The following is a 24,341-nucleotide window of genomic DNA, read 5'->3' as shown; positions in this document are numbered from 1 at the left end:
CATCTCCATACACAATAATGAGTCCTGTAATTAAAGGGCTACACTCGCTAATACACTAATTACTTTTATATCGAGCTCCAAGAGTTTCAGTCTTGCCTTGACACAATGGAGGGCTGTATGGCTCTCCCCCCATCTCTCACCTCCCTCCACTTTCCTTCTCCCCCACCTCAAATACCTCCCCCCTTGTGCAATGCTTTGTATTCCTGCAATCAGATCCAGACTTTCTTGTCTCCCCCTGGAGTAGTTTCACAAGGAGCCAGGACAGCCCCTCCTCCCCTCCTCATCTGCCACCTCCTCCATCCTCCTGCAACCACAACAAGAAGCTACTTTCTGTGGGCAGAGGGACCAGTCATCGCCAGGTGAAGTTGCTTTGGGTTATTGGGGTGGGCACATGGCGGCGGTCTGCCCTCTGATCCAACTTACTAGAGTTGCTCCAATTCTATCTGGCTGTTCCCTGACTCTCGGGCTCTCCCACTCCCTTATCCTTTGTGTGATGTGGACAATACCGCTCTACTCCCAGCAATAGGATCCTGGATGGAGCAGAGCTGGCCAACCTGTGGCTGCTGGACTGCGGCTAGCTGATGGGGAACTAACAGTCCCAGCTGAGACTTGATAGGCTGAGACTTGTAGTCCTGCAACCTCTAACTTTAATGCAGACGGGATGATGTATTTATCACCTTATATCACCTTTGTACACCATATGATGGTATATAATGGTAGATAAAATGATATTATAATAACAAAATCATAATAAAATAATGTCAACATTTTTCTTGATCCAGGTCATCAGAGGGGAGCATGCTGGCCGCCATCTACTAGGACACAAGTGGTCCCCAAAGCACAAATACCAAAGTTTTGGTTGTCATAAAGTGGCACGGTAAGGCCTTTTACTTCTGGATATTAATAATTTTTGAGATTTACCATCTCACTGTAAAAAAATGTGTATGATTTTTTTTTTTTTTTATATATCTTCGTATTTTTAAAAATATTTGATGCGTTTTTACTTTATATATTCATTTTTTAAATTCAATTTTTTTCACAATTTTTAGTATTTTTTTATGTATCAAAAAAATTTTCTTTACGTTTTCTAATTCTATTCATTATTTTTATTTTAGGTTTACATAAATATTTGTATTTTGTTTTCATTATTTTTGTTTTATATGTATGTTTATCCACGTAATATCTTATCAATTTTTTTTAAAAGTATTTTACTATAGTTTTTTAAAGGTTTTTGAATTAAGGCTGAAGCCCCATGTTGCGAAAACGCAGTGTTTTTGGCACTGCCGAAACGTTGCAGCAAAAAAAGTAATGTTTATGTAGTACCTGCAAAGTGGATGGGATTCTGGCTAATCCTATCCACACATTGCAGCAAAAAAAATCTGCAGCGTTTTCAAATATGTCCATGTTTTTAAAAATTTTAGCACATCAATGATGCCTGCGGAAATGTTGACGGTTTCCATATCGGTATAATAGGACAGAGTCCACAGAGGAAAACGCAATGAAAAATGCATAGGGATAATAAGATGGGTTCCAATGCGTTTTTTCTGCTGCTTTTGTTTTGCTGTATTTCGCTATGTGGGGCCTTAGTCTAAAGGTGTTACTTGTATGTATAAAGTTTATATACGGACCCATTCATTTTACACACCGTATATCAAAGTTTTTTGGATCAATGTTGAGTCGTAGAACCATATGCAAAGTATGAAGCAGGTCCTATTTATGTCCATATTTGCAGCACATACTGGCCCATACAAGTCTAGGGGTTTAAGGCCGGGTCCCCAGGTGGTGTAAACGCTGCAACTTGCCCATGGCAGAAATCCATGTGGAAAAATTGCAACATTTTATAGTCAGAGCAAAGTGGATGGCATTCTAGCGAATCCCCTGCCCACTTTGCGGTAAAAACCGTTATGCCGATACACGGTGATTTCCAAAACTGGTGCATTTTTGGAAAACAAAGCATGTCAATTATACCTACGGAAACACCAGCGGTTTCCCCATAGGTATAATTGAAACAGAAACTCCACAGAGGAAACCTCTGCAAACTTTGTCTAAAGCGCAATGGGAAGAACTGCGATGCGTTGCCACAGCTGTTTTTCCCGCAGCACTTTTCTGTGGCGGGTCACCACGTGGGGCCTTAGCCTAAATAAATCTTTTTGCGGATGATTTACAAATGGTATGCAAAGATGGTTATTTTTGCGGAAAACACATCCATAACTTTTCTAATAGTATAGAGAACATGGTGGTGTGAACTGTGCTTCAGGCTAAGACCCCACGTTGCAGATTTTGTTGCGGTATTTTGAGCCAAAGCCAGGAGTGGCTACAAAAGGAATGGGAAACATATAGGAAGTTCTTATACTTCTACCTTCTGCTCAATCCACCCCTGGCTTTGGCTCAAAAAAACTGCAACAAAATCTGCAACAAATAAAGCTGCCTTTCCATATTCAAGTTTTCAGATGACGTTTATGAAGCCAGAAATCAGGAGAGGATGGAATAGAAAGAGGGGAAGTAAAGTGCGTTCTCTATACTTTCACTCCCTTTATGATCTACATCTGGTTTCGGCTTCAAAAACTGCATCTGAAAACATGAACGTGTAAACACTCCCTAAGGCTGAGGCCCCAAGTTGCGGAAATGCAGCTTTTTTCTTTGTTGCGTTTTTTTTTTTTTTTTTTTTTTTTAGCCAAAGCCAGGAGTGGACTGAGCAGATGGGAGAAGTAGACAAACTTCCTATACATTTCCCATTCCTTGTGTATCCATTCTTGGCTTTGGTTAAAAAAAAAATGCAACAAAAACTGCGTTTCTGCAATGTGGGGCCTTGGCCTAAGGATACAGGCATAAGATCAGGATTATCTGCAGATTTTATACATGTTTTTTGATATGAGAATTTCTATTTCTCATGCACACAAGTCAGATTTTTGACATATTTTATAATGCGTAGCTTGTAGTTTTATGGATTTGTGTGCATTTTCTTGCATAGACATGCAGGTTTCGTGCGGATCATCTACATGTCAATCCTGATTGTGTACATGGCGCAAGATCATGAATAAGAACTGCATTGCCTTACTTTGTTTACATGTCCATAAGGGAAGGGTAGGCTATTTGTAAGCTATTGTGGACATCATCCATGTAAGAATTTTTTGGAGACGAGCTGGTTCCAGGAAAAAAAAACTATACAGGAGCCAATAGCTGTGGTCACCAGCTTGTGGTCTTGTGAGCATTAGGACAGCCATTGTTTCATCCGACTCCTATTTCAGTGAGGTCCAGCTATGGCAAGTTGTGACGGTCAATCTTTCCATGTCTCTGTTGGTTGAATGGGTTCTCTAGTGTGGGCCGGTTTGGGTTACCCATTCAGGCCGCAGAGAACATCAACGAGCCACTGTAGGACTGTTGTCTAGGTTGACCGGGTAAAGAGACTGCATGACTTTACCAGAGACCCAGAAGGCCTAAAGGGCATTACATTTTTTTTTTTTTTTTTTTGGATAGAGGTGCACGTGATGTCCATAGAATAGTACTTTTGCTAAATTGCAGGAACTGTGGAAATATCTGAAGATTGTGGGGCCATCCTGGAGCCTGACCAACGTCGGTGGGTCAATTTATTGTTGTGCACAATCGGGTTCAGAAATGGGCACTCCATGGCTTCATAAAAGTAGTGAGATGAGGGTGAGCTCCTTAAACAGATGTGGGAATGGAATCTCCAATTTGCCTACAATATGATGGCACCATCTGAGAAGTAAGAGCGCCAACAAGGGCAGGCCAGGTGCTACCTTTGTTCCTTGCAAGTGTTAGAGGTGTAATCAGTATGGTCACCTTGCTAGAAAATGTAAGGTACCCAGCCTGGTCAAGGTGGGTAGGATAGCACTACTAAAGGCACCCGTGGGTGAGAGTGAAGCAGAGGGGTCTGAAATGACCACTAGGTCAAGTTTTATCAGGCTCACGTTACAGCTCTGAAGTTCAACGATAACCATTTTACTGTTCCAGAAGTTGGGATTACCACAATGCTTATTGACCTTTTTGGCTACCAAGTACCTTCTAAGAGGGTAAGAGACTAAGGCTTGGGGTACAGTACATGTCAATATTAACAAAAATATACTCGGCGTACTGGATGGACTACTGTATGCCTCCTAAATGTCCGAAATTGTTTAATGTGTACAGTGGGTATACTTTTATTAACCACAGTGACACAAGAGATGAAGTCTATGTCCATAACAGCCAACAAGAGAAACAATCCATCAAAATTATGGTGAAGCCGTCACGTTTATTATATTACAGGGCACCAGAGGTGCTGAAGCAGCAAATGTTACTGAACGCAGTGGAAACCTTAATAAAGAAAACAGTTTTCCTCTTGTCATGAAGTCATGATAGATATTTCTACCTGACAAAAGTAGAAACTGCACTGACGAGAACCAGTATGTCAGATCAATAAGTGGCTAGCTCAGAATTCTCCAAACCTAGGAGGTTTGGCCATTGTTGACGAACCTTCTGGCCAGTGCTATTGGCACAGAATGATGGATCTTAGTGTGGAGTGATATCTAAAGAAGACCAGTGCCAATAGGTTGGGTTTGGACAATCGTTGGAAAACTAGACTCTAGAGAACATACTACATGGGGTGGAACTCCAAGAGGTCGCTAAAGTACATAAGACCATTTGACAAAGGAGAAGATGGCTGTCTCTGCATCTATAGCAGAACTTTTGAATGCCTTGTATATCTCATGGACAAGAACGGTTAAGGGTAGCCCTCAACCCTTAATAGCACTATGCATGGTCTAACCTTAATGTATGGTGAGAATGGATGCCCTATATGGTCCCTTTGGGTTTCATAGTTTCCCTACTATGGGTTGTTCCCCCTCGGGCTCCAAGTAGGTCATGGTGCAGATAAGTGAGTGGAAGGTGCATCCTGTCTTCCATGGTGAAGGGCTGTGTTGCAGGTATTTTTAGAAAATAGAGAGCTCATCTCCACCAACTTTAGGTGATGGGAAGCTCTTTGAGAAATGGCCTTCACTCCAACGTGGAGATTGGACGAGGTCCACAACAGGTTTTAAACCTAAACAAAGAAGTGTTGCAAATCTGTTCGTTATATTTTTCACTGTGTCCCACTCATGGTTCTGGCTTAGAAATACTCATGCAAAATGTTATCCAGAATATTGCGGACTAAGAAAGGACAAAGGGAATGCGAGATAGGTGGCACATGTCATGGGTGGGATAAGATATCTGAAGAGAGTAGACCTGAATATGGCAAGAATATGCAAATCTGTCTTCCATGATGTAATTAGGAAGTCAGATGCTGCCTCTGTATTGCAAACCAATAGAGGGCGCTCACTGGAATGTGCAAGCCTTTCTTCCCTGATGTAGTTGGGAAGACAGAATTCCAGTGAAATAACCCAATAAAGTATTGGTTTGCAATAGAGGCAGCATCTGACTTCCTAATTACATCATGGAAGACAGATTTGCATATTCTTCCCATGATCCTTTGCAAAGTGGAGTGCTAAAGGCTTAATGAGTCTCCACACACCTATATGGTGGTCTCTCCCTAAGGAGTGACAATATCCCCTTAGACCTGAATAGTCAGCACCAGGTAGTGTTGAAGATACAACCTCATGGCGGACAAATGATTGGGTGTGTTGAAACCCAATATGGTTGTCCTCCTACAAATTAGATTATCGGTGGATTCCTCTGATGCCTATGGCCGGATAAAAGTGTATTTTCATAGTAATGACCTCCACAACTCCATCTCCACACTAAATTGCCCCAATAGTTATCCCTTATCTCATATACATTGACTTTAACTAGCCAAATTCTTTGTTGTAGTGTGAATTTCACATATTTTTTTTAAGAATTAACCCTCAACTAAAGAAAAGTGTGACTGTAAATAAGGTAAAACCTAAATAATATACAAAAATATTTTGGCAACTCAACAAAGAAAAAAATTACAAAAAATTGTCTGGTTATTTAGGGCTGAAGTTGTTAGTTGGCAAAGGGTTAAACTTTCTTATCCTCCCCAGTATTCTCCTTGCAAAGGGAAGGGGCATAGATGTGTGGAGGACATCACTTCTGTGGGTAATGTGGACCTTTTTGGGGGCAGCCATTGTCTGCAAGACAGAGATTCATCATTAGTAAGCCATCAGTCTAGCAGGCGCATCCATGATAGATGGACTCAGCCGCCGCTTAGTGGGTCACTATAGGGTCACAGTAATCACGACTCCAGATAATGACATTTTTTGCATTTTAATCAGTCTCTTTTAAAAAACATAAAAATGCATTCGTTACGGCCGCGAGGACACAAGCTGCTCACGCTGGCGTGTTGTACCGGTCCCTTGGCTATTGTGGCTTGGTTATTCTGCCACATGGAGACATCAAGTAGTCATTGTTATAAATAGGAATTATTGATTCTTCTGATCAATGGCTGAACAAAAGGGAGCATGACGCCGAGGGCTAAAAATATGTGCGGGCCCAGCGGCTCTATTATATATCGCCCACATGCTCTGGGATGCATTTATTCACGTGCGTCTCAATTAGTGTGTTAATTGCAATCTTCTATAGGGCTGTATGTTAACCTATTGTGTTATGTAAGACTCTAGTCACAGGACACCGAAAAACTGCCTTGTGGACATTCTCAAGACACTGAGGGGAAGATGCATCAAGACCAAACGGGTTCCATGCCAGTCTTGATGATCTTTATGACGATCTCATCCACCTTGCATGGACTGTAAAATGCTGCGGTGTTCCAACTGCAGACAAACCGCGGCGTTTACGCCATGTGGGCCTCCGGACTTAGTCTTTTTGGGTATCATGTAGGGTTGAGTGATCAGGATCTGGAAAGATCGGATCTTGATCGTCGATCGGGCAAATTTCACAATTGGGATCGGATTCTGAAGTCTCAAGATCGGCTCAATCCTACTGCATATATAATATACAATTAAGTTGGAAAGATCGGATCCCCATCGGCGATCGAGCAAAGTTCTCAATCGCGATTGGCTAGAAAATGATCGGAAATCGGATTTTAAAAACTATCCTGAAATCTCAAGATCGGATCAACCCTAGTATCAATTAAAATTAAAGCAAATTTTCAAAAACATCCTGTATACAGCTCTTATGCAGAACTAGACATCTACATTGTTATGGGTGGCAAGCAAACCCGTTGTTAGTCTAATATGGCGGATAGTTATAGTAACCCATATCTACGGGATCGGTTTATACAAGGTTTGTTTGTAGGCTAGAACCGATACGATTATCCTTGTTTTTTTTGAATGAAGACTTTCCAAAGTGTGTGTTTTTTTGTCTTTTTTTTTTTTTTTTACTAAAATTTTTGGAATGAGAAAAAAAACTGCTGGATCACAATAGGTGTCACGGAGGAGGTCACTATGAACCTGGTTACTAATAGAATATTGGCACTTGTCTCCAGAAAATCTTGCGTAAAGTCCATAGCTTGATGACTGTCTCTTGAACAAAGATGTCGGTAGGACAAATTCATCAGCCAGGTTTGGTATCCAAATTTAGAAAAAAAGAAGTTCCTATGAAAGGAGAAGTCTCATGAGGACAGCCACAGCACGTGGGACATCTATCAGGCAAATCAAACCTACTATAAAGAGTAACTCCTGGAAAACGTAATAGTCATGAGTAGGTGCCTGGTAATGCGTTTCTCCCACAGTGACCACCTCATATCTTCACATTAACTGATATCAGATTTGGACTGGTCCACCAGAGATCCAGAAGATCCTCCAGTAGGCCCAGGCTCTAGAATAATGATGATCCAACAAAAAACACAGATTTTAAGGATACTGGGGTTTGTTGTAGAGTAGGTCCCTAGAATCGCTTTGTGGTAGGCCCGAGGAACCTTAGTCCAAAACTGACTGATAATGTCAGAGATTTGAAGATCCAGACCTAAGATGAGAGATTGACCTAGACAATAGAGCAGTCGGTTTGGGATCACGGTGTTCCTTTTTGTTAGCGGTGGACCCTTGAGCTACAGTTTTGATTCTTGCCTTCCATAAACTCTCAAATGGTCATCAACAAAGGTTTTGAGGTCCCAAAATGAAGGTTGATGTGCATGACTGGAGCACCTAAGATTTCCCTCAGACTTTTTGGTTTGCATGCAGTATTGACTTATTTGACTTACTCAAAAGCCTGGCTGAAATATGGCTTCTCTTCAATTCTGTATCTAAATCTTTCCTTGTTTTCCTATACAGGGCTCTAATGGCAAGGTGGCTGAAGGATTACCTACATTTTGGGAGTAAGAGGTCTCCTCCACAACCTCCCAAGCCGGATTATACAGAAAGTGAAATCCTCCGTGCCTACAGAGCTCAAAAGAACCTAGATTTTGAGGACCCCTATGAAGACAAGAGTAATGATAAAGGATCCCAGTCCAGACTGGAGGAGTTGCAGCTTACCATAGTGTCTCCGAGACATCGTCTTATCAAGGTGGAACCATCGGAATGTAGAAGGAAACTACGTGTAGGATCAGAAGAGGATTTGGGAGTAAAGGTCAGTGTCCCATTAGACTTTGGGTGATAATCACGATATTGACAACTGCTCAGTTTTACATTGTATGTTCTTCAGTGACCCCATTCGTTGTACCCCCTAGTAGTTACACTAGAGATCACATTGGTAGTAAAGAAGTGTACCCCATGCCTATCTAGTACTAAAATTGTGTGTAGGTCCCTTTACCTGTCCTAGTAAAATAGTTTACCCCTACTATCCTTTCCACTTCATCACTGGCCAAGGCCCATTGGGTCACAACAGCCTTCCTACTTTCTAATAGTCACAGGAAGCTCCAATTTTTTTGACATGACAATAGTTTTCCTTCACTCGAGAATCAAACCAAATTTCCCCTTAACCTCTCATACATTGCTTATTTTTTGTTATTTCTGTAGGTCCCTGGGGTCAATGACTACTCCAATCCATTCGATATGAAGAGCAATCAGTTTGACCATGAAGACATAGAAGACACCAGTTATATGGAACCCTATGAGAGTCAGAGATCAGTAGCAGGTACCTTAGGCTCTATAAAGCAATGGTACAGACATGCAGTATGTGCAGATTCAGGCTATAGCATTCATTACTCGCCACTTCTAGATTTCCAGACTCTCTGCACCTTCCCTGCTCTGATGCTCGCAGGGTTAAGTGTTAATAAATTCTGTACTCAACAATTGCTCCTTGGGGCTCCGGCCAACATTGTCATGGGATGGAGCGATGGCAGGTATATGGGGCCATTATACTGTGTGGGGGCCATAAGGATGTGTCGAGAGCAAAAAGGGCCATTATACTGTATGTAGGCTAAAGGGGGGGCCATTACACTTATTGGGGATTATTAGGTCTTATGGGGGCAAAAAGGGATATTAGGGGGCCAATATTTTGGTGGCATTATACTGCATGGGGCCGTTATAGTATGTCTGGCATAATGGAGGCATTATATTGGTGTGAATGAATGGGCCATTATACTGTTTGTTGGTGTATAAGGGGGTCATTATAGTATTTTGCTGCAAACTTGACAGCAGCGGACCCGTTGTCTTCTAGAGCTTCAACATCGTACTTGACACTTCTACAAATCTTACTACATACTGCAACTAAAACGAAACTTACAACATGACAGGCCTCATCCATGGCTTTCATTCTTTGCAATGGAAAGGTTGAACGCTATGGAAGATCTATATCAACTCCTGCAGGGGTTGATGCGGCAAAACCATCCAAACCTCCCAAACAATGGGAGGCGGAATCTGCCGTAAATCTGCAGCAAACTTCTCTGTGTGAACTTAGAGGAACACACTGCTGCCACACGAGTTGTGCGGCAAGATTGCACAATGAGGCTTGTGTTGAGCTACAAAAATCTGGGGACAACCCTCGGTATGTGAACTACCTTGGTACAGAGCTCCCCATAGAAAAAACACATCAGCTGAGCCTACCATGGATGTTAATGGTGAATCTGGGAAAAATGTGGGAGAAGGTCCCATGTTGTGGAAACTTTTTTTTTTTTTTTTTTTTTTTTTGAGCCAAAGAACGGCTACTTAAGGAACGGGGCATATACACTATGTATGCATATACGTTATGTCAACTTTTTTTTTTTTTTTTTTTTTTTTAATATACCATCGCTCGTGCACGTGTAAACTGTCTGTAAGACAACAAACTTAAGTGATACCTTCTGGACCTACGCCGGCCTTTACATCCTGGCCTCCGGCAATGACATTCCGGCAAGAATATGTAACGTGTGGCTGCAATGGTGACCTCAACGGTGTCTGTTGTGGCCAGTGATTGGCTGCCGTGGTCACATGTCTATATCGGAATTTGCAATTGCTAGGGGCCCGGATGTAAAGACCATACTAGTGGCTCAGGAACACTCAGGGGCTGGAAAGGATCAATTGAAAGGAATGTAAAAATAACCTATTTATTAATCAACTGTAATGGTGAACATACACTCACCGGCCACTTTATTAGGTACACCATGCTAGTAACGGGTTGGACCCCCTTTTGCCTTCAGAACTGCCTCAATTCTTCGTGGCATAGATACAACAAGGTGCTGGAAGCATTCCTCAGAGATTTTGGTCCATATTGACATGATGGCATCACACAGTTGCCGCAGATTTGTCGGCTGCACATCCATGATGCGAATCTCCCGTTCCACCACATCCCAAAGATGCTCCTCTATTGGATTGAGATCTGGTGACTGTGGAGGCCATTGGAGTACAGTGAACTCATTGTCATGTTCAAGAAACCAGTCTGAGATGATTCCAGCTTTATGACATGGCGCATTATCCTGCTGAAAGTAGCCATCAGATGTTGGGTACATTGTGGTCATAAAGGGATGGACATGGTCAGCAACAATACTCAGGTAGGCTTTGGCGTTGCAACGATGCTCAATTGGTACCAAGGGGCCCAAAGAGTGCCAAGAAAATATTCCCCACACCATGACACCACCACCACCAGCCTGAACCGTTGATACAAGGCAGGATGGATCCATGCTTTCATGTTGTTGACGCCAAATTCTGACCCTACCATCCGAATGTCGCAGCAGAAATCGAGACTCATCAGACCAGGCAACGTTTTTCCAATCTTCAATTGTCCAATTTCGATGAGCTTGTGCAAATTGTAGCCTCAGTTTCCTGTTCTTAGCTGAAAGGAGTGGCACCCGGTGTGGTCTTCTGCTGCTGTAGCCCATCTGTAGCCTCAAAGTTCGACGTACTGTGCATTCAGAGATGCTCTTCTGGCTACCTTGGTTGTAACGGGTGGCTATTTGAGTCACTGTTGCCTTTCTATCAGCTCGAACCAGTCTGGCCATTCTCCTCTGACCTCTGGCATCAACAACGCATTTCCGCCCACAGAACTGCCGCTCACTGGATGTTTTTTCTTTTTCGGACCATTCTCTGTAAACCCTAGATATGGTTGTGCGTGAAAATCCCAGTAGATCAGCAGTTTCTGAAATACTCAGACCAGCCCTTCTGGCACCAACAACCATGCCACGTTCAAAGGCACTCAAATCACCTTTCTTCCCCATATTGATGCTCGGTTTGACCTGCAGGAGATTGTCTTGACCATGTCTACATGCCTAAATGCACTGAGTTGCCGCCATGTGATTGGCTGATTAGAAATTAAGTGTTAACGAGCAGTTGGGCAGGTGTACCTAATAAAGTGGCCGGTGAGTGTATATTCAAAGAATTTTTGTTAAAGATTTCAAAAATGTTCCATATATATATATATATTATAATTTTTATCTATCTGAATGGGGAAAGCCATTCTTCTGTTCCATTAGAGAAACAGGAGAGTGTAAAAAAAAAAAAAAAAAAAAAAAAAAAAAAAAAACTGACTCCAAAAATAGCAGACAAGAACGGAGCTCAGAGGAACCCATTGGGTATCTGTCCGGTGTCCAATGTTTAACTGGAATCAACAGATGAAGTCAGGGCTTGCAACATTTTTCTTCCTGTGATTTCTGACAGACCTATGCTCCATGCAGATGTGAACGTAGCCCTAGTGGCAAGAGTCAGAATTGCAATTTTAGGAATTTTTTTTGAATATAGATCATATGGAAAATGAAAAACAAAAATCACCAAAATTCTTTAAAAATATGGATTGAATTTACAGGTGCCAGTTCAACTTTTTTATTTTTTATTTTTTTTTTATACTATTTTTGGTAAGCAACCCCTCTAAATATCTGTCAGCAAAGGATGCTCTCAGAGAGGTGAAGAGGTTTCATTACATTTGTCTTATCAGTAGTTAGTGCAGTCAGGAACTCGCCTGCTGAAACCAGGAAATCTGATGAAGCTAGACAATGCATTATATCAGGACATCAGATATCCCTAATAAAGACACCAGGGACTGCGCCAGAGCTCAAGCAATAAAAGCCAATGTGTCATCATCATATTACACTGGTGAGCAGAGGATCGCTATGCAGCTGCAAGGGAACTCACCCAGGAGAATATACTTGCCGAAATCGGTTTCCTATAAGTGTACAGAATAGACAAAAATCCCAATTACTCGTTTCGAAAAAATCTTGAGCATGTTGTAGAGATGCCGTGGGTATTGCCAGAGTTGTCCTATTAGTCTATAGCAGGCGTGCACTCTCCGGGGATCACCTGATCACCATCCACTTGGTCGCCAGCTTCAGGGGCATGAGTCCCTGATGGGGTCCCAGTATGGGGGAGGCTTCTGCGTTCTTTGGTTGTAATAAGGATGTAGATTCTCAAATTTGACAAGTAAAAACCTACTAAAGTCCCATACAAATGGCATCAGACACATGACGACCAGCTCAATAAGCAGAATAATTCTATATCTAGTCACAGTAAGGAGGTCCTAAGAGCGGGCAGGGTGGCCGATTATAAGGTGGACCTCCCCATTACCTACAATGTCCTTATTTACAGACCAACTTGATGGTGGCGAGAAGGTGACAGACAAGGTATTGCAGCTCTATGATTCTCCATATAACGATAGATACAAGACCATCCCCCATGAAAGGTGCCAGCCGTCTGAAGACGAGAGACCGGCCGACGAGTACGACCAGCCCTGGGAGTGGAAGAAAGATGACATCAGCCGGGCATTTGCAGGTAGGGGAGCAGAAGACGCGTCTGGTATACGTATCACACTGTGGGATATGGGATCTTCCAAGGTCAGGCTTAGTCCTGTTTCTGAGGCGTCAAGGCTCTGGGTTCACTTCTTACTTGTAAGGGTACCTTATATCAGGAGAATGAGAAGAACAAGGTTGGCCAGACCCAAGGATTGTGGTAGGAACTAGCTGATAACTTATGTGAGGGGAAGATGTATTGATTCTTCCTTGAAAATAGATCCTGGGAGAAAGAAGGATCAGGCATATTTAATTTCAACATGTCCAATAGGTTTTTTTTGTTTGTTTTTTTTCCTTGCCTAACCTTGTCCGTTTTATTCAGTTGTATTGAACCGATATGGTATGTTACTTTTTTAGCCACATATAGGGATCCCTTTAACAATGATTAAAATAGGACCTCCATGTTCTTCCCTTCCATGATCCTTGGGTCAATTATTTAACCCTTTGTTTCCTAACAATAGAGTTCCTCTCGAAAGAGGAGTCCTGCCTATCACTGTCTCTAAGTTTCCCATAGCCGTGTCATGGACTGTCTTTACGACTTATACCCCTTATTGTCAGCCTAAGTGGGTGCATTCTGACCAAGGTGGCATCTGATGTGTCTCTTTTGTCATTTTCAGTACAATTTGAGAGCTCGGCCTGGCCTTGTGGTTCTCCCCATACCAGAGCGCGGCTTCTCCAGTCCACTCCCAGGAGTCCTATAAATCTCAGACCATCTAGTCCTGAGATGGCTGCTCATCTGAGAGAACATGGCTCTCCTCCTAAAGACCTATTAGACTCCTCCAGGGTTCGGAAGGCAAATTTTGTAGAGTTGCAAAGACAAACGTAAGTCAATTTCGAGTAGAGGCCGAAGCAGAAGAACGGGTGATACAAAGTCTAACCCAAGTCTTCTCCATACACAGGTGGTTCCATGGAGCTCTGAGCTGCACCGATGCCGAGAGACGCCTGCACAAAAGTGAACCTGGGAGCTTTTTAGTGCGCACAGAGGCCGAGAGTATGTTCTTCCTATCGGTTAGGTAGGTTTTACAAAATTGGTGGGTTAATGCTTTCATTGAGGAGAGAGCCCTGTAGTAAAGAACCAAAATGGTGGGGTTTTAAAGGGCAAGTTTCACCAAAATGTCCAAGTTGCGATGGATGGACTTGAGCTTTTTTTGCTTTTTGTTGTCTGACTTGCAGCCCTAACCAGTCAATAACCCAATCCCTTCTATTTGACAGGGGACGGGGCAGCATCTTACATGTGAAGGTGATAGGCCTGCCAGATGGTAGGTACATGCTCGGTGACAGTGGCCCATCTTTTCCGTGCGTCATCGATCTGGTCCAGTATTATATCCAGTCTCCTCTGCTCTTCCCGGGAGAGGGACAAGTGTGTCTTCAGCACCCAGTGCCTGCCATCATCAATTAATGAAACCAAACAGTGACTCTATGAATGTGACTTTACCATGAACCAGTGATAAGACAAAAGCCTTAAAACCAACATAGAAGAAGTATTTTGGACTAAGAACTTGCTTTTTTACATTTTTATTTTTTGGAGTTTTGTCAAAAACATCAATCGCCAATACGACCTACTATGAAAACAAGGGGTGGAGGACTTGTGCAAGAGATGTTTTGTGATCCTTTACCAGAGCTAAGGTGACAACTGTCTCATTAATTCAAGGACTTTTTGCCACTGTCTGCAAAAAGATTGATAAGCCAGGGAATTTTTTGAGGTATAGACCTATTACTGTAACTATTATCTTAGTTCAGTTTTCTAATGTGTCCTTAAAAATTTTGACTGTCCATAATTTATGATATGGCGGTTACCACAAGAAGACACAGAACCCTTCCTGACCTACATCACCTAGCCAACCAGTACCCTACACTGCACTGATGAAGGGCAAGAAACCCCAAAACAGCTGTCTGTAGATGGGTGTTTTATCTTTTCCTACTCCTTTTGGGTTGGTTAATAACCCTCATCCAAGACCACTTTACGAGCTGGTCATTGACTTAAAGGTCTGCTCCACTACAGAAACTGCAGATAAATTTGAGGCGGTGTCCTCCCCAAATTATGGCAATGGGCAAAACAGAGTTTTGACTTTCTGCCATGGGTTTAGTCTCTGAACCAACGGGACTAATGAGTTGTAGTGAAGCTCCAAGATTCCGTGGCATCCATGACAAAATCGAGCAGGACGCTTCTTTTTTCAAGGTCATGAACAAAGTAGGGTCCACCACGGCCTCCCGGTGAAAACACTTCTGGACAGAATTTGGAGCTAATTTTGAGACTTAATCCACCTCGAAGTCAACGTTTGGACGTACCCTAAAGAGCCATTCCAAATTGTGCTTTGCTTTTGAGGCAGATTCTGTCTCAAAATCAGCAACAAATTCTGCCCTGATTCTTCTTCTCAGTGTTCTTTGGAAGACAGATATAAAAAAAATAAATAAAATAAGCTGCCTGCTCGATTTTGAAGCGGGTTCAGCGGCAGAGTCCATGGTACGAGCCACCCCACTGATTAGGTCCATTTGTATGAGCCTAACCAGCAGGTGGAAATGGAAGAGGAATTTGAAGTGGAAGTCCGCCTCAAAGTCCACTTTCTTTCTGCCATGGTATGTTGTATAGAGAAATGAAAAATTCAGGTTGGCTTCTTCAGTCCAATCTTAATGGACATAAGGTGGAAACTGAAGAGAAATTCCTCTTCATTTTCCGCCGCCATATTTGACCATGGCATTCCATTTCGTTCCTCTGTTTAGGCCTAGATGAATGGATCTAATCGACAGGGACTCCTGAGTTGTGGAATACGTGGCAAGATTGAGCAGGATGCTGATATTTTTTCGTGTCCTTGTACAATCTCTGCCTCCCACAGAAAACAAGGGTAGGCAGATTCGGGACTGATTTGGGGGGCGAAATCGGCTCCCAAATCCATGACAAATTCCTCCGTGGCACCTAGCCTAAGTGTAAGTTCACATGTGGGAATTTGCAGTGGATTTTGACGTTGAATTTGGAGAAGAGTGCCACTGTATTTTGCCAATTGGAAAGGGACAAATTCCAATTTTCCCAAGCAGATTTTGACAAATTCCGCTTCTAATTCTGCATCGGTGGTAAAGGTCATATTTTTCGCCTCCCATTCATTTCAATGGGGTTTCTTAGGTCTGAAGACTGATTTGTCCGCTAGATGAAAAAAAACCAAAACAATTGTCTCCCTCTGAAATGAATGCAAAGTGGATTTCAGATGGAATTGGATTCTGGGTCAAAATCGGTGGCAAATTTCTACATATGTAAAAGGATCCATGAGATCAGAGAAAAAGGGGCCTGCGTTTTATCCTATGTCCATGGGCTGTGGTTGGATACTAAAGTGGCACTACAAAAAATAAAAAAAAATCTTGCCCTTCTTTCTAATGTCATGACCTCCATTAAGACCTTCTGCAAATACGTTCAAGACTGACCAACCTTCATCACAAGGAATTGGCTCATCTCCCCCTGAGGACGTCTCCTTACAATGTCTCATCCATCACCTGCCGTCTTCTTCATTTGCACATTAAATAGAGCGATGATTGAGTAAGGGGTAATGCATTGTTGGGTTTACCTCCTGCCTGGGAGAGGGTCATCCTGTCCACAAAGATATTGCCATTGTCTCCAGTACAGTGACTGGACCATGGATGGTCCCATGCCTTTTGTTCTCTGGTGCTGTCCATGTTTTGGGGATTTACATTAAACCTTACAATAACATTGAAATTAAACTTTTTATATTTACAAGTTCTGTTGTGTCCTTTCTATGTATAGTGAGGTTAGTAGTGTCTACCTTTTATGGCTTCTGACTGACACACATCTGGCAGTGTCACACTGGCCAACAATAATGGTTCAGCAGAAGGCGGCCATATTTGAGGGGTACCATGGTCTATATTTTAGGGGGTGTTCGACGGTGGCCTCCCAGAATCATTTCATCTTGAGGGCCCAAAGAATCTCATTCTGACTTTCTGCTCACTAACTCCTGACTTACAAATGCTCAAACATGTCAAAAAATGGGTTTACCCACTGGGACGCACGATGATTATGAAAGCTAGGGATGTGCCGTGTAAGACTACAACGCTCAACCACCCTTCACGTCACTAATACTCACGCGCCCCCAAGCTTTCCCATACTTGCTAACCTTTGCCTATAGGAGACACAACCACACCCAAATTCTGGAGACCCCTCTGCAAAGTCTTGCCCCCTTCTATTTTACCCCTTTGTGCTGGTCCTGCTTGACTGCTAGCCAGGCCCAGGCCTTCAGGGAGTCTAGAAAGTCTCCCCTGTTTTCTGATGCCTACGGACATTTAGAGATTTGGCAAGTATGTCTTATCCATAATCTTAAAGTCACCCAAGTCATCATTATATTACTCCTAGCCACTGTCACATCACCATTACCGTAGATATTATGGTCACTATGATTATTCATATTAAAGGGGTTGTCTGAGTATAGAAAAACATAAACAGCGCCACATCTGTCTACAGGTTGTTTGTGGTACTGCAGCTCAGCTTCAATGAAGTGCATGGGAATCTGCAATCTGCAATTTTGAGAAAAATTAGCCATGTTTTTCCGATCTTGGACAACCCCTGCACTACAACTCCTACCTCTATCAAGTCATTCATGTTACTATTGCACTACAACCCCCATCCTTTAGTTATTCATATTGCCTCTGAACTACTACTCCCATCTCTCCACAGCCACCCATATTACTACTACACTACAACTCCCATCTCTCCGCAGCCACCCATATTACTACTACACTACAACTCCCATCTCTCTGCAGCCACCCATATTACTATTACACTACAACTCCCATCTCTCTGCAGCCACCCATATTACTACTACACTACAACTCCCATCTCTCTGCAGCCACCCGTATTACTACTACACTACAACTCCCATCTCTCTGCAGCCACCCATATTACTACAATTCCCATCTCCCTGCAGCCGCCCATATTACTATTACACTACAACTCCCATCTCTCTGCAGCCACCCATATTACTACTACACTACAACTCCCATCTCTCTGCAGCCACCCGTATTATTACTACACTACAACTCCCATCTCTCTGCAGCCACCCATATTACTACTACACTACAACTCCCATCTCTCTGCAGCCACCCATATTACTACAATTCCCATCTCCCTGCAGCCGCCCATATTACTATTACACTACAACTCCCATCTCTCTGCAGCCACCCGTATTACTACTACACTATAACTCCCATCTCCCTGCAGCCGCCCATATTACTACTACACTACAACTCCCATCTCTCTGCAGCCACCCATATTATTATTACACTACAACTCCCATCTCTCTGCAGCCACCCATATTATTATTACACTACAACTCCCATCTCTCTGCAGCCACCCATATTACTACTACTACACTACAACTCCCATCTCTCTGCAGCCACCCATATTATTATTACACTACAACTCCCATCTCTCTGCAGCCAGCCATATTACTACTACACTACAACTCCCATCTCTCTGCAGCCAGCCATATTACTATTACACTACAACTCCCATTTCTGCAGCCACCCATATTACTACAACTCCCATCTCCCTGCAGCCGCCCATATTACTATTACACTACAACTCCCATCTCTGCAGCTACCCATATTACTATTACACTACAACTCCCATCTCTGCAGCCGCCCATATTACTACTACACTACAACTCCCATCTCTCTGCAGCCACCCATATTACTATTACACTACAACTCCCATCTCTGCAGCTACCCATATTACTATTACACTACAACTCCCATCTCTCTGCAGCCACCCATATTACTACAATTCCCATCTCCCTGCAGCCGCCCATATTACTATTACACTACAACTCCCATCTCTCTGCAGCCACCCGTATTACTACTACACTACAACTCCCATCTCTCTGCAGCCACCCATATTACTACTACACTACAACTCCCATCTCTCTGCAGCCACCCGTATTATTACTACACTACAACTCCCATCTCTCTGCAGCCACCCATATTACTACTACACTACAACTCCCATCTCTCTGCAGCCACCCATATTACTACAATTCCCATCTCCCTGCAGCCGCCCATATTACTATTACACTACAACTCCCATCTCTCTGCAGCCACCCGTATTACTACTACACTATAACTCCCATCTCCCTGCAGCCGCCCATATTACTACTACACTACAACTCCCATCTCCCTGCAGCCACCCGTATTACTACTACACTATAACTCCCATCTCTCTGCAGCCACCCATATTACTACTACACTACAACTCCCATCTCTCTGCAGCCACCCGTATTACTACTACACTATAACTCCCATCTCTCTGCAGCCACCCATATTACTACTACACTACAACTCCCATCTCTCTGCAGCCACCCGTATTATTACTACACTACAACTCCCATCTCTCTGCAGCCACCCATATTACTACTACACTACAACTCCCATCTCCCTGCAGCCGCCCATATTACTATTACACTACAACTCCCATCTCTCTGCAGCCACCCATATTACTACTACACTACAACTCCCATCTCTCCGCAGCCACCCATATTACTACTACACTACAACTCCCATCTCTCCGCAGCCACCCATATTACTACTACACTACAACTCCCATCTCTCTGCAGCCACCCGTATTACTACTACTACACTACAACTCCCATCTCTCTGCAGCCACCCGTATTACTACTACACTACAACTCCCATCTCTCTGCAGCCACCCGTATTACTACTACACTACAACTCCCATCTCTCTGCAGCCACCCATATTACTACTACACTACAACTCCCATCTCCCTGCAGCCGCCCATATTACTACTACACTACAACTCCCATCTCTCTGCAGCCACCCATATTACTACTACACTACAACTCCCATCTCTCTGCAGCCACCCATATTACTACTACACTACAACTCCCATCTCTCTGCAGCCACCCATATTACTACTACACTACAACTCCCATCTCTGCAGCCACCCATATTATTATTACACTACAACTCCCATCTCTCTGCAGCCACCCATATTACTATTACACTACAACTCCCATCTCTCTGCAGCCACCCATATTACTATTACACTACAACTCCCATTTCTGCAGCCACCCATATTACTACTACACTACAACTCCCATCTCTCTGCAGCCACCCATATTACTACTACACTACAACTCCCATCTCTCTGCAGCCACCCATATTATTATTACACTACAACTCCCATCTCTCTGCAGCCACCCATATTACTACTACTACACTACAACTCCCATCTCTCTGCAGCCACCCATATTATTATTACACTACAACTACCATCTCTCTGCAGCCACCCATATTACTACTACTACACTACAACTCCCATCTCTCTGCAGCCACCCATATTATTATTACACTACAACTCCCATCTCTCTGCAGCCAGCCATATTACTACTACACTACAACTCCCATCTCTCTGCAGCCAGCCATATTACTATTACACTACAACTCCCATTTCTGCAGCCACCCATATTACTACAACTCCCATCTCTCTGCAGCCGCCCATATTACTATTACACTACAACTCCCATCTCTGCAGCTACCCATATTACTATTACACTACAACTCCCATCTCTGCAGCCGCCCATATTACCACTACACTACAACTCCCATCTCTCTGCAGCCACCCATATTACTATTACACTACAACTCCCATCTCTGCAGCTACCCATATTACTATTACACTACAACTCCCATCTCTCTGCAGCCACCCATATTACTACAATTCCCATCTCCCTGCAGCCGCCCATATTACTATTACACTACAACTCCCATCTCTCTGCAGCCACCCGTATTACTACTACACTACAACTCCCATCTCTCTGCAGCCACCCATATTACTACTACACTACAACTCCCATCTCTCTGCAGCCACCCATATTACTACTACACTACAACTCCCATCTCTCTGCAGCCACCCGTATTACTACTACACTACAACTCCCATCTCTCTGCAGCCACCCATATTATTACTACACTACAACTCCCATCTCTCTGCAGCCACCCATATTACTACTACACTACAACTCCCATCTCTCTGCAGCCACCCATATTACTACAATTCCCATCTCCCTGCAGCCGCCCATATTACTATTACACTACAACTCCCATCTCTCTGCAGCCACCCATATTACTACTACACTACAACTCCCATCTCTCTGCAGCCACCCATATTACTATTACACTACAACTCCCATCTCTGCAGCTACCCATATTACTATTACACTACAATTCCCATCTCCCTGCAGCCGCCCATATTACTATTACACTACAACTCCCATCTCTCTGCAGCCACCCGTATTACTACTACACTATAACTCCCATCTCTCTGCAGCCACCCATATTACTACTACACTACAACTCCCATCTCTCTGCAGCCACCCGTATTACTACTACACTATAACTCCCATCTCTCTGCAGCCACCCATATTACTACTACACTACAACTCCCATCTCTCTGCAGCCACCCGTATAATTACTACACTACAACTCCCATCTCTCTGCAGCCACCCATATTACTACTACACTACAACACCCATCTCTCTGCAGCCACCCATATTACTACTACACTACAACTCCCATCTCCCTGCAGCCGCCCATATTACTATTACACTACAACTCCCATCTCTCTGCAGCCACCCATATTACTACTACACTACAACTCCCATCTCTCCGCAGCCACCCATATTACTACTACACTACAACTCCCATCTCTCCGCAGCCACCCATATTACTACTACACTACAACTCCCATCTCTCTGCAGCCACCCGTATTACTACTACACTACAACTCCCATCTCTCTGCAGCCACCCATATTACTACTACACTACAACTCCCATCTCTCTGCAGCCACCCGTATTACTACTACTACACTACAACTCCCATCTCTCTGCAGCCACCCATATTACTACTACACTACAACTCCCATCTCTCTGCAGCCACCCGTATTACTACTACACTACAACTCCCATCTCTCTGCAGCCACCCATATTACTACTACACTACAACTCCCATCTCTCTGCAGCCACCCATATTACTACTACACTACAACTCCCATCTCCCTGCAGCCGCCCATATTACTACTACACTACAACTCCCATCTCTCTGCAGCCACCCATATTACTACTACACTACAACTCCCATCTCTCTGCAGCCACCCATATTACTACTACACTACAACTCCCATCTCTCTGCAGCCACCCATATTACTACTACACTACAACTCCCATCTCTGCAGCCACCCATATTATTATTACACTACAACTCCCATCTCTCTGCAGCCACCCATATTACTATTACACTACAACTCCCATCTCTGCAGCCACCCGTATTACTACTACACTACAACTCCCATTTCTGCAGCCACCCATATTACTACTACACTACAACTCCCATCTCTCTGCAGCCACCCATATTACTACTACTACACTACAACACCCATCTCTCTGCAGCCACCCATATTACTACTACACTACAACTCCCATCTCTCTGCAGCCACCCATATTATTATTACACTACAACTCCCATCTCTCTGCAGCCACCCATATTACTACTACTACACTACAACACCCATCTCTCTGCAGCCACCCATATTACTACTACACTACAACTCCCATCTCTCTGCAGCCACCCATATTATTATTACACTACAACTCCCATCTCTCTGCAGCCAGCCATATTACTACTACACTACAACTCCCATCTCTCTGCAGCCAGCCATATTACTATTACACTACAACTCCCATTTCTGCAGCCACCCATATTACTACAACTCCCATCTCCCTGCAGCCGCCCATATTACTATTACACTACAACTCCCATCTCTGCAGCTACCCATATTACTATTACACTACAACTCCCATCTCTCCGCAGCCGCCCATATTACTACTACACTACAACTCCCATCTCTCCGCAGCCACCCATATTACTACAACTCCCATCTCCCTGCAGCCGCCCATATTACTATTACACTACAACTCCCATCTCTGCAGCCACCCGTATTACTACTACACTACAACTCCCATCTCTGCAGCCACCCGTATTACTACTACACTGCAACTCCCATCTCTGCAGCCACCCATATTACTACTACACTACAACTCCCATCTCTCTGCAGCCACCCATATTACTACTACACTACAACACCCATCTCTCTGCAGCTACCCATATTACTACTACACTACAACTCCCATCTCTCTGCAGCTACCCATATTACTACTACTACACTACAACTCCCATCTCTGCAGCCACCCGTATTACTACTACACTGCAACTCCCATCTCTGCAGCCACCCATATTACTACTACACTACAACTCCCATCTCTCTGCAGCCACCCATATTACTACTACACTACAACACCCATCTCTCTGCAGCTACCCATATTACTACTACACTACAACTCCCATCTCTCCGCAGCCACCCATATTATTACTACACTACAACTCCCATCTCTCTGCAGCCACCCATATTATTACTACACTACAACTCCCATCTCTCTGCAGCCACCCATATTACTACTACACTACAACTCCCATCTCTCTGCAGCCACCCATATTATTACTACACTACAACTCCCATCTCTGCAGCCACCCGTATTACTACTACACTGCAACTCCCATCTCTGCAGCCACCCGTATTACTACTACACTACAACTCCCATGTCCCTGCAGCCACCCGTATTACTACTACACTACAACTCCCATCTCCCTGCAGCCACCCGTATTACTACTACACTGCAACTCCCATCTCTGCAGCCACCCGTATTACTACTACACTACAACTCCCATCTCTCTGCAGCCACCCATATTACTACTACACTACAACTCCCATCTCCCTGCAGCCGCCCATATTACTACTACACTACAACTCCCATCTCTCTGCAGCCACCCATATTACTACTACACTACAACTCCCATCTCTCTGCAGCCACCCATATTACTACTACACTACAACTCCCATCTCTCTGCAGCCACCCATATTACTACTACACTACAACTCCCATCTCTCTGCAGCCACCCATATTACTACTACACTACAACTCCCATCTCTCTGCAGCCACCCATATTACTACTACACTACAACTCCCATCTCTCTGCAGCCACCCATATTACTACTACACTACAACTCCCATCTCTGCAGCCACCCGTATTACTACTACACTACAACTCCCATCTCCCTGCAGCCGCCCATATTACTATTACACTACAACTCCCATCTCTGCAGCCACCCGTATTACTACTACACTACAACTCCCATCTCCCTGCAGCCGCCCATATTACTATTAAACTACAACTCC

General features: G+C 43.7%; 1 protein-coding gene across 1 annotated transcript; it reads left to right on the top strand.

Annotated features, from left to right (window-relative positions):
* The first annotated feature begins 809 nt into the window (after positions 1-809).
* LOC142212948 (SH2 domain-containing adapter protein D-like) lies at positions 810-14,502 on the top strand. The gene is made up of 7 exons (XM_075281085.1): positions 810-877; positions 8,178-8,472; positions 8,862-8,979; positions 12,837-13,019; positions 13,654-13,858; positions 13,936-14,049; positions 14,249-14,502. The coding sequence occupies exons 2-7, from the start codon at positions 8,185-8,187 to the stop codon at positions 14,433-14,435; spliced, it is 1,095 nt and encodes a 364-aa protein (XP_075137186.1). The 5' UTR covers positions 810-877; positions 8,178-8,184; the 3' UTR covers positions 14,436-14,502.
* The last annotated feature ends 9,839 nt before the right edge of the window (positions 14,503-24,341 follow it).

Source organism: Leptodactylus fuscus, chromosome 7, assembly GCF_031893055.1.
Source record: "Leptodactylus fuscus isolate aLepFus1 chromosome 7, aLepFus1.hap2, whole genome shotgun sequence".
Lineage (NCBI taxonomy): Eukaryota > Metazoa > Chordata > Amphibia > Anura > Leptodactylidae > Leptodactylus > Leptodactylus fuscus.
Note: the sequence above shows the minus strand (reverse complement) of the source record. Positions and strands in the feature narration are given on the sequence as shown.

Bases quoted from the DNA above. Each gene is read 5' to 3' on its own strand.
- LOC142212948 (XM_075281085.1), top strand. From the start codon at position 8,185: ATGGCAAGGTGGCTGAAGGATTACCTACATTTTGGGAGTAAGAGGTCT. The intron at 8,473-8,861 runs GTCAGTGTCCCA...TTATTTCTGTAG, and splicing joins AAGAGGATTTGGGAGTAAAG to GTCCCTGGGGTCAATGACTA. The intron at 14,050-14,248 runs GTAGGTTTTACA...TCTATTTGACAG, and splicing joins ATGTTCTTCCTATCGGTTAG to GGGACGGGGCAGCATCTTAC.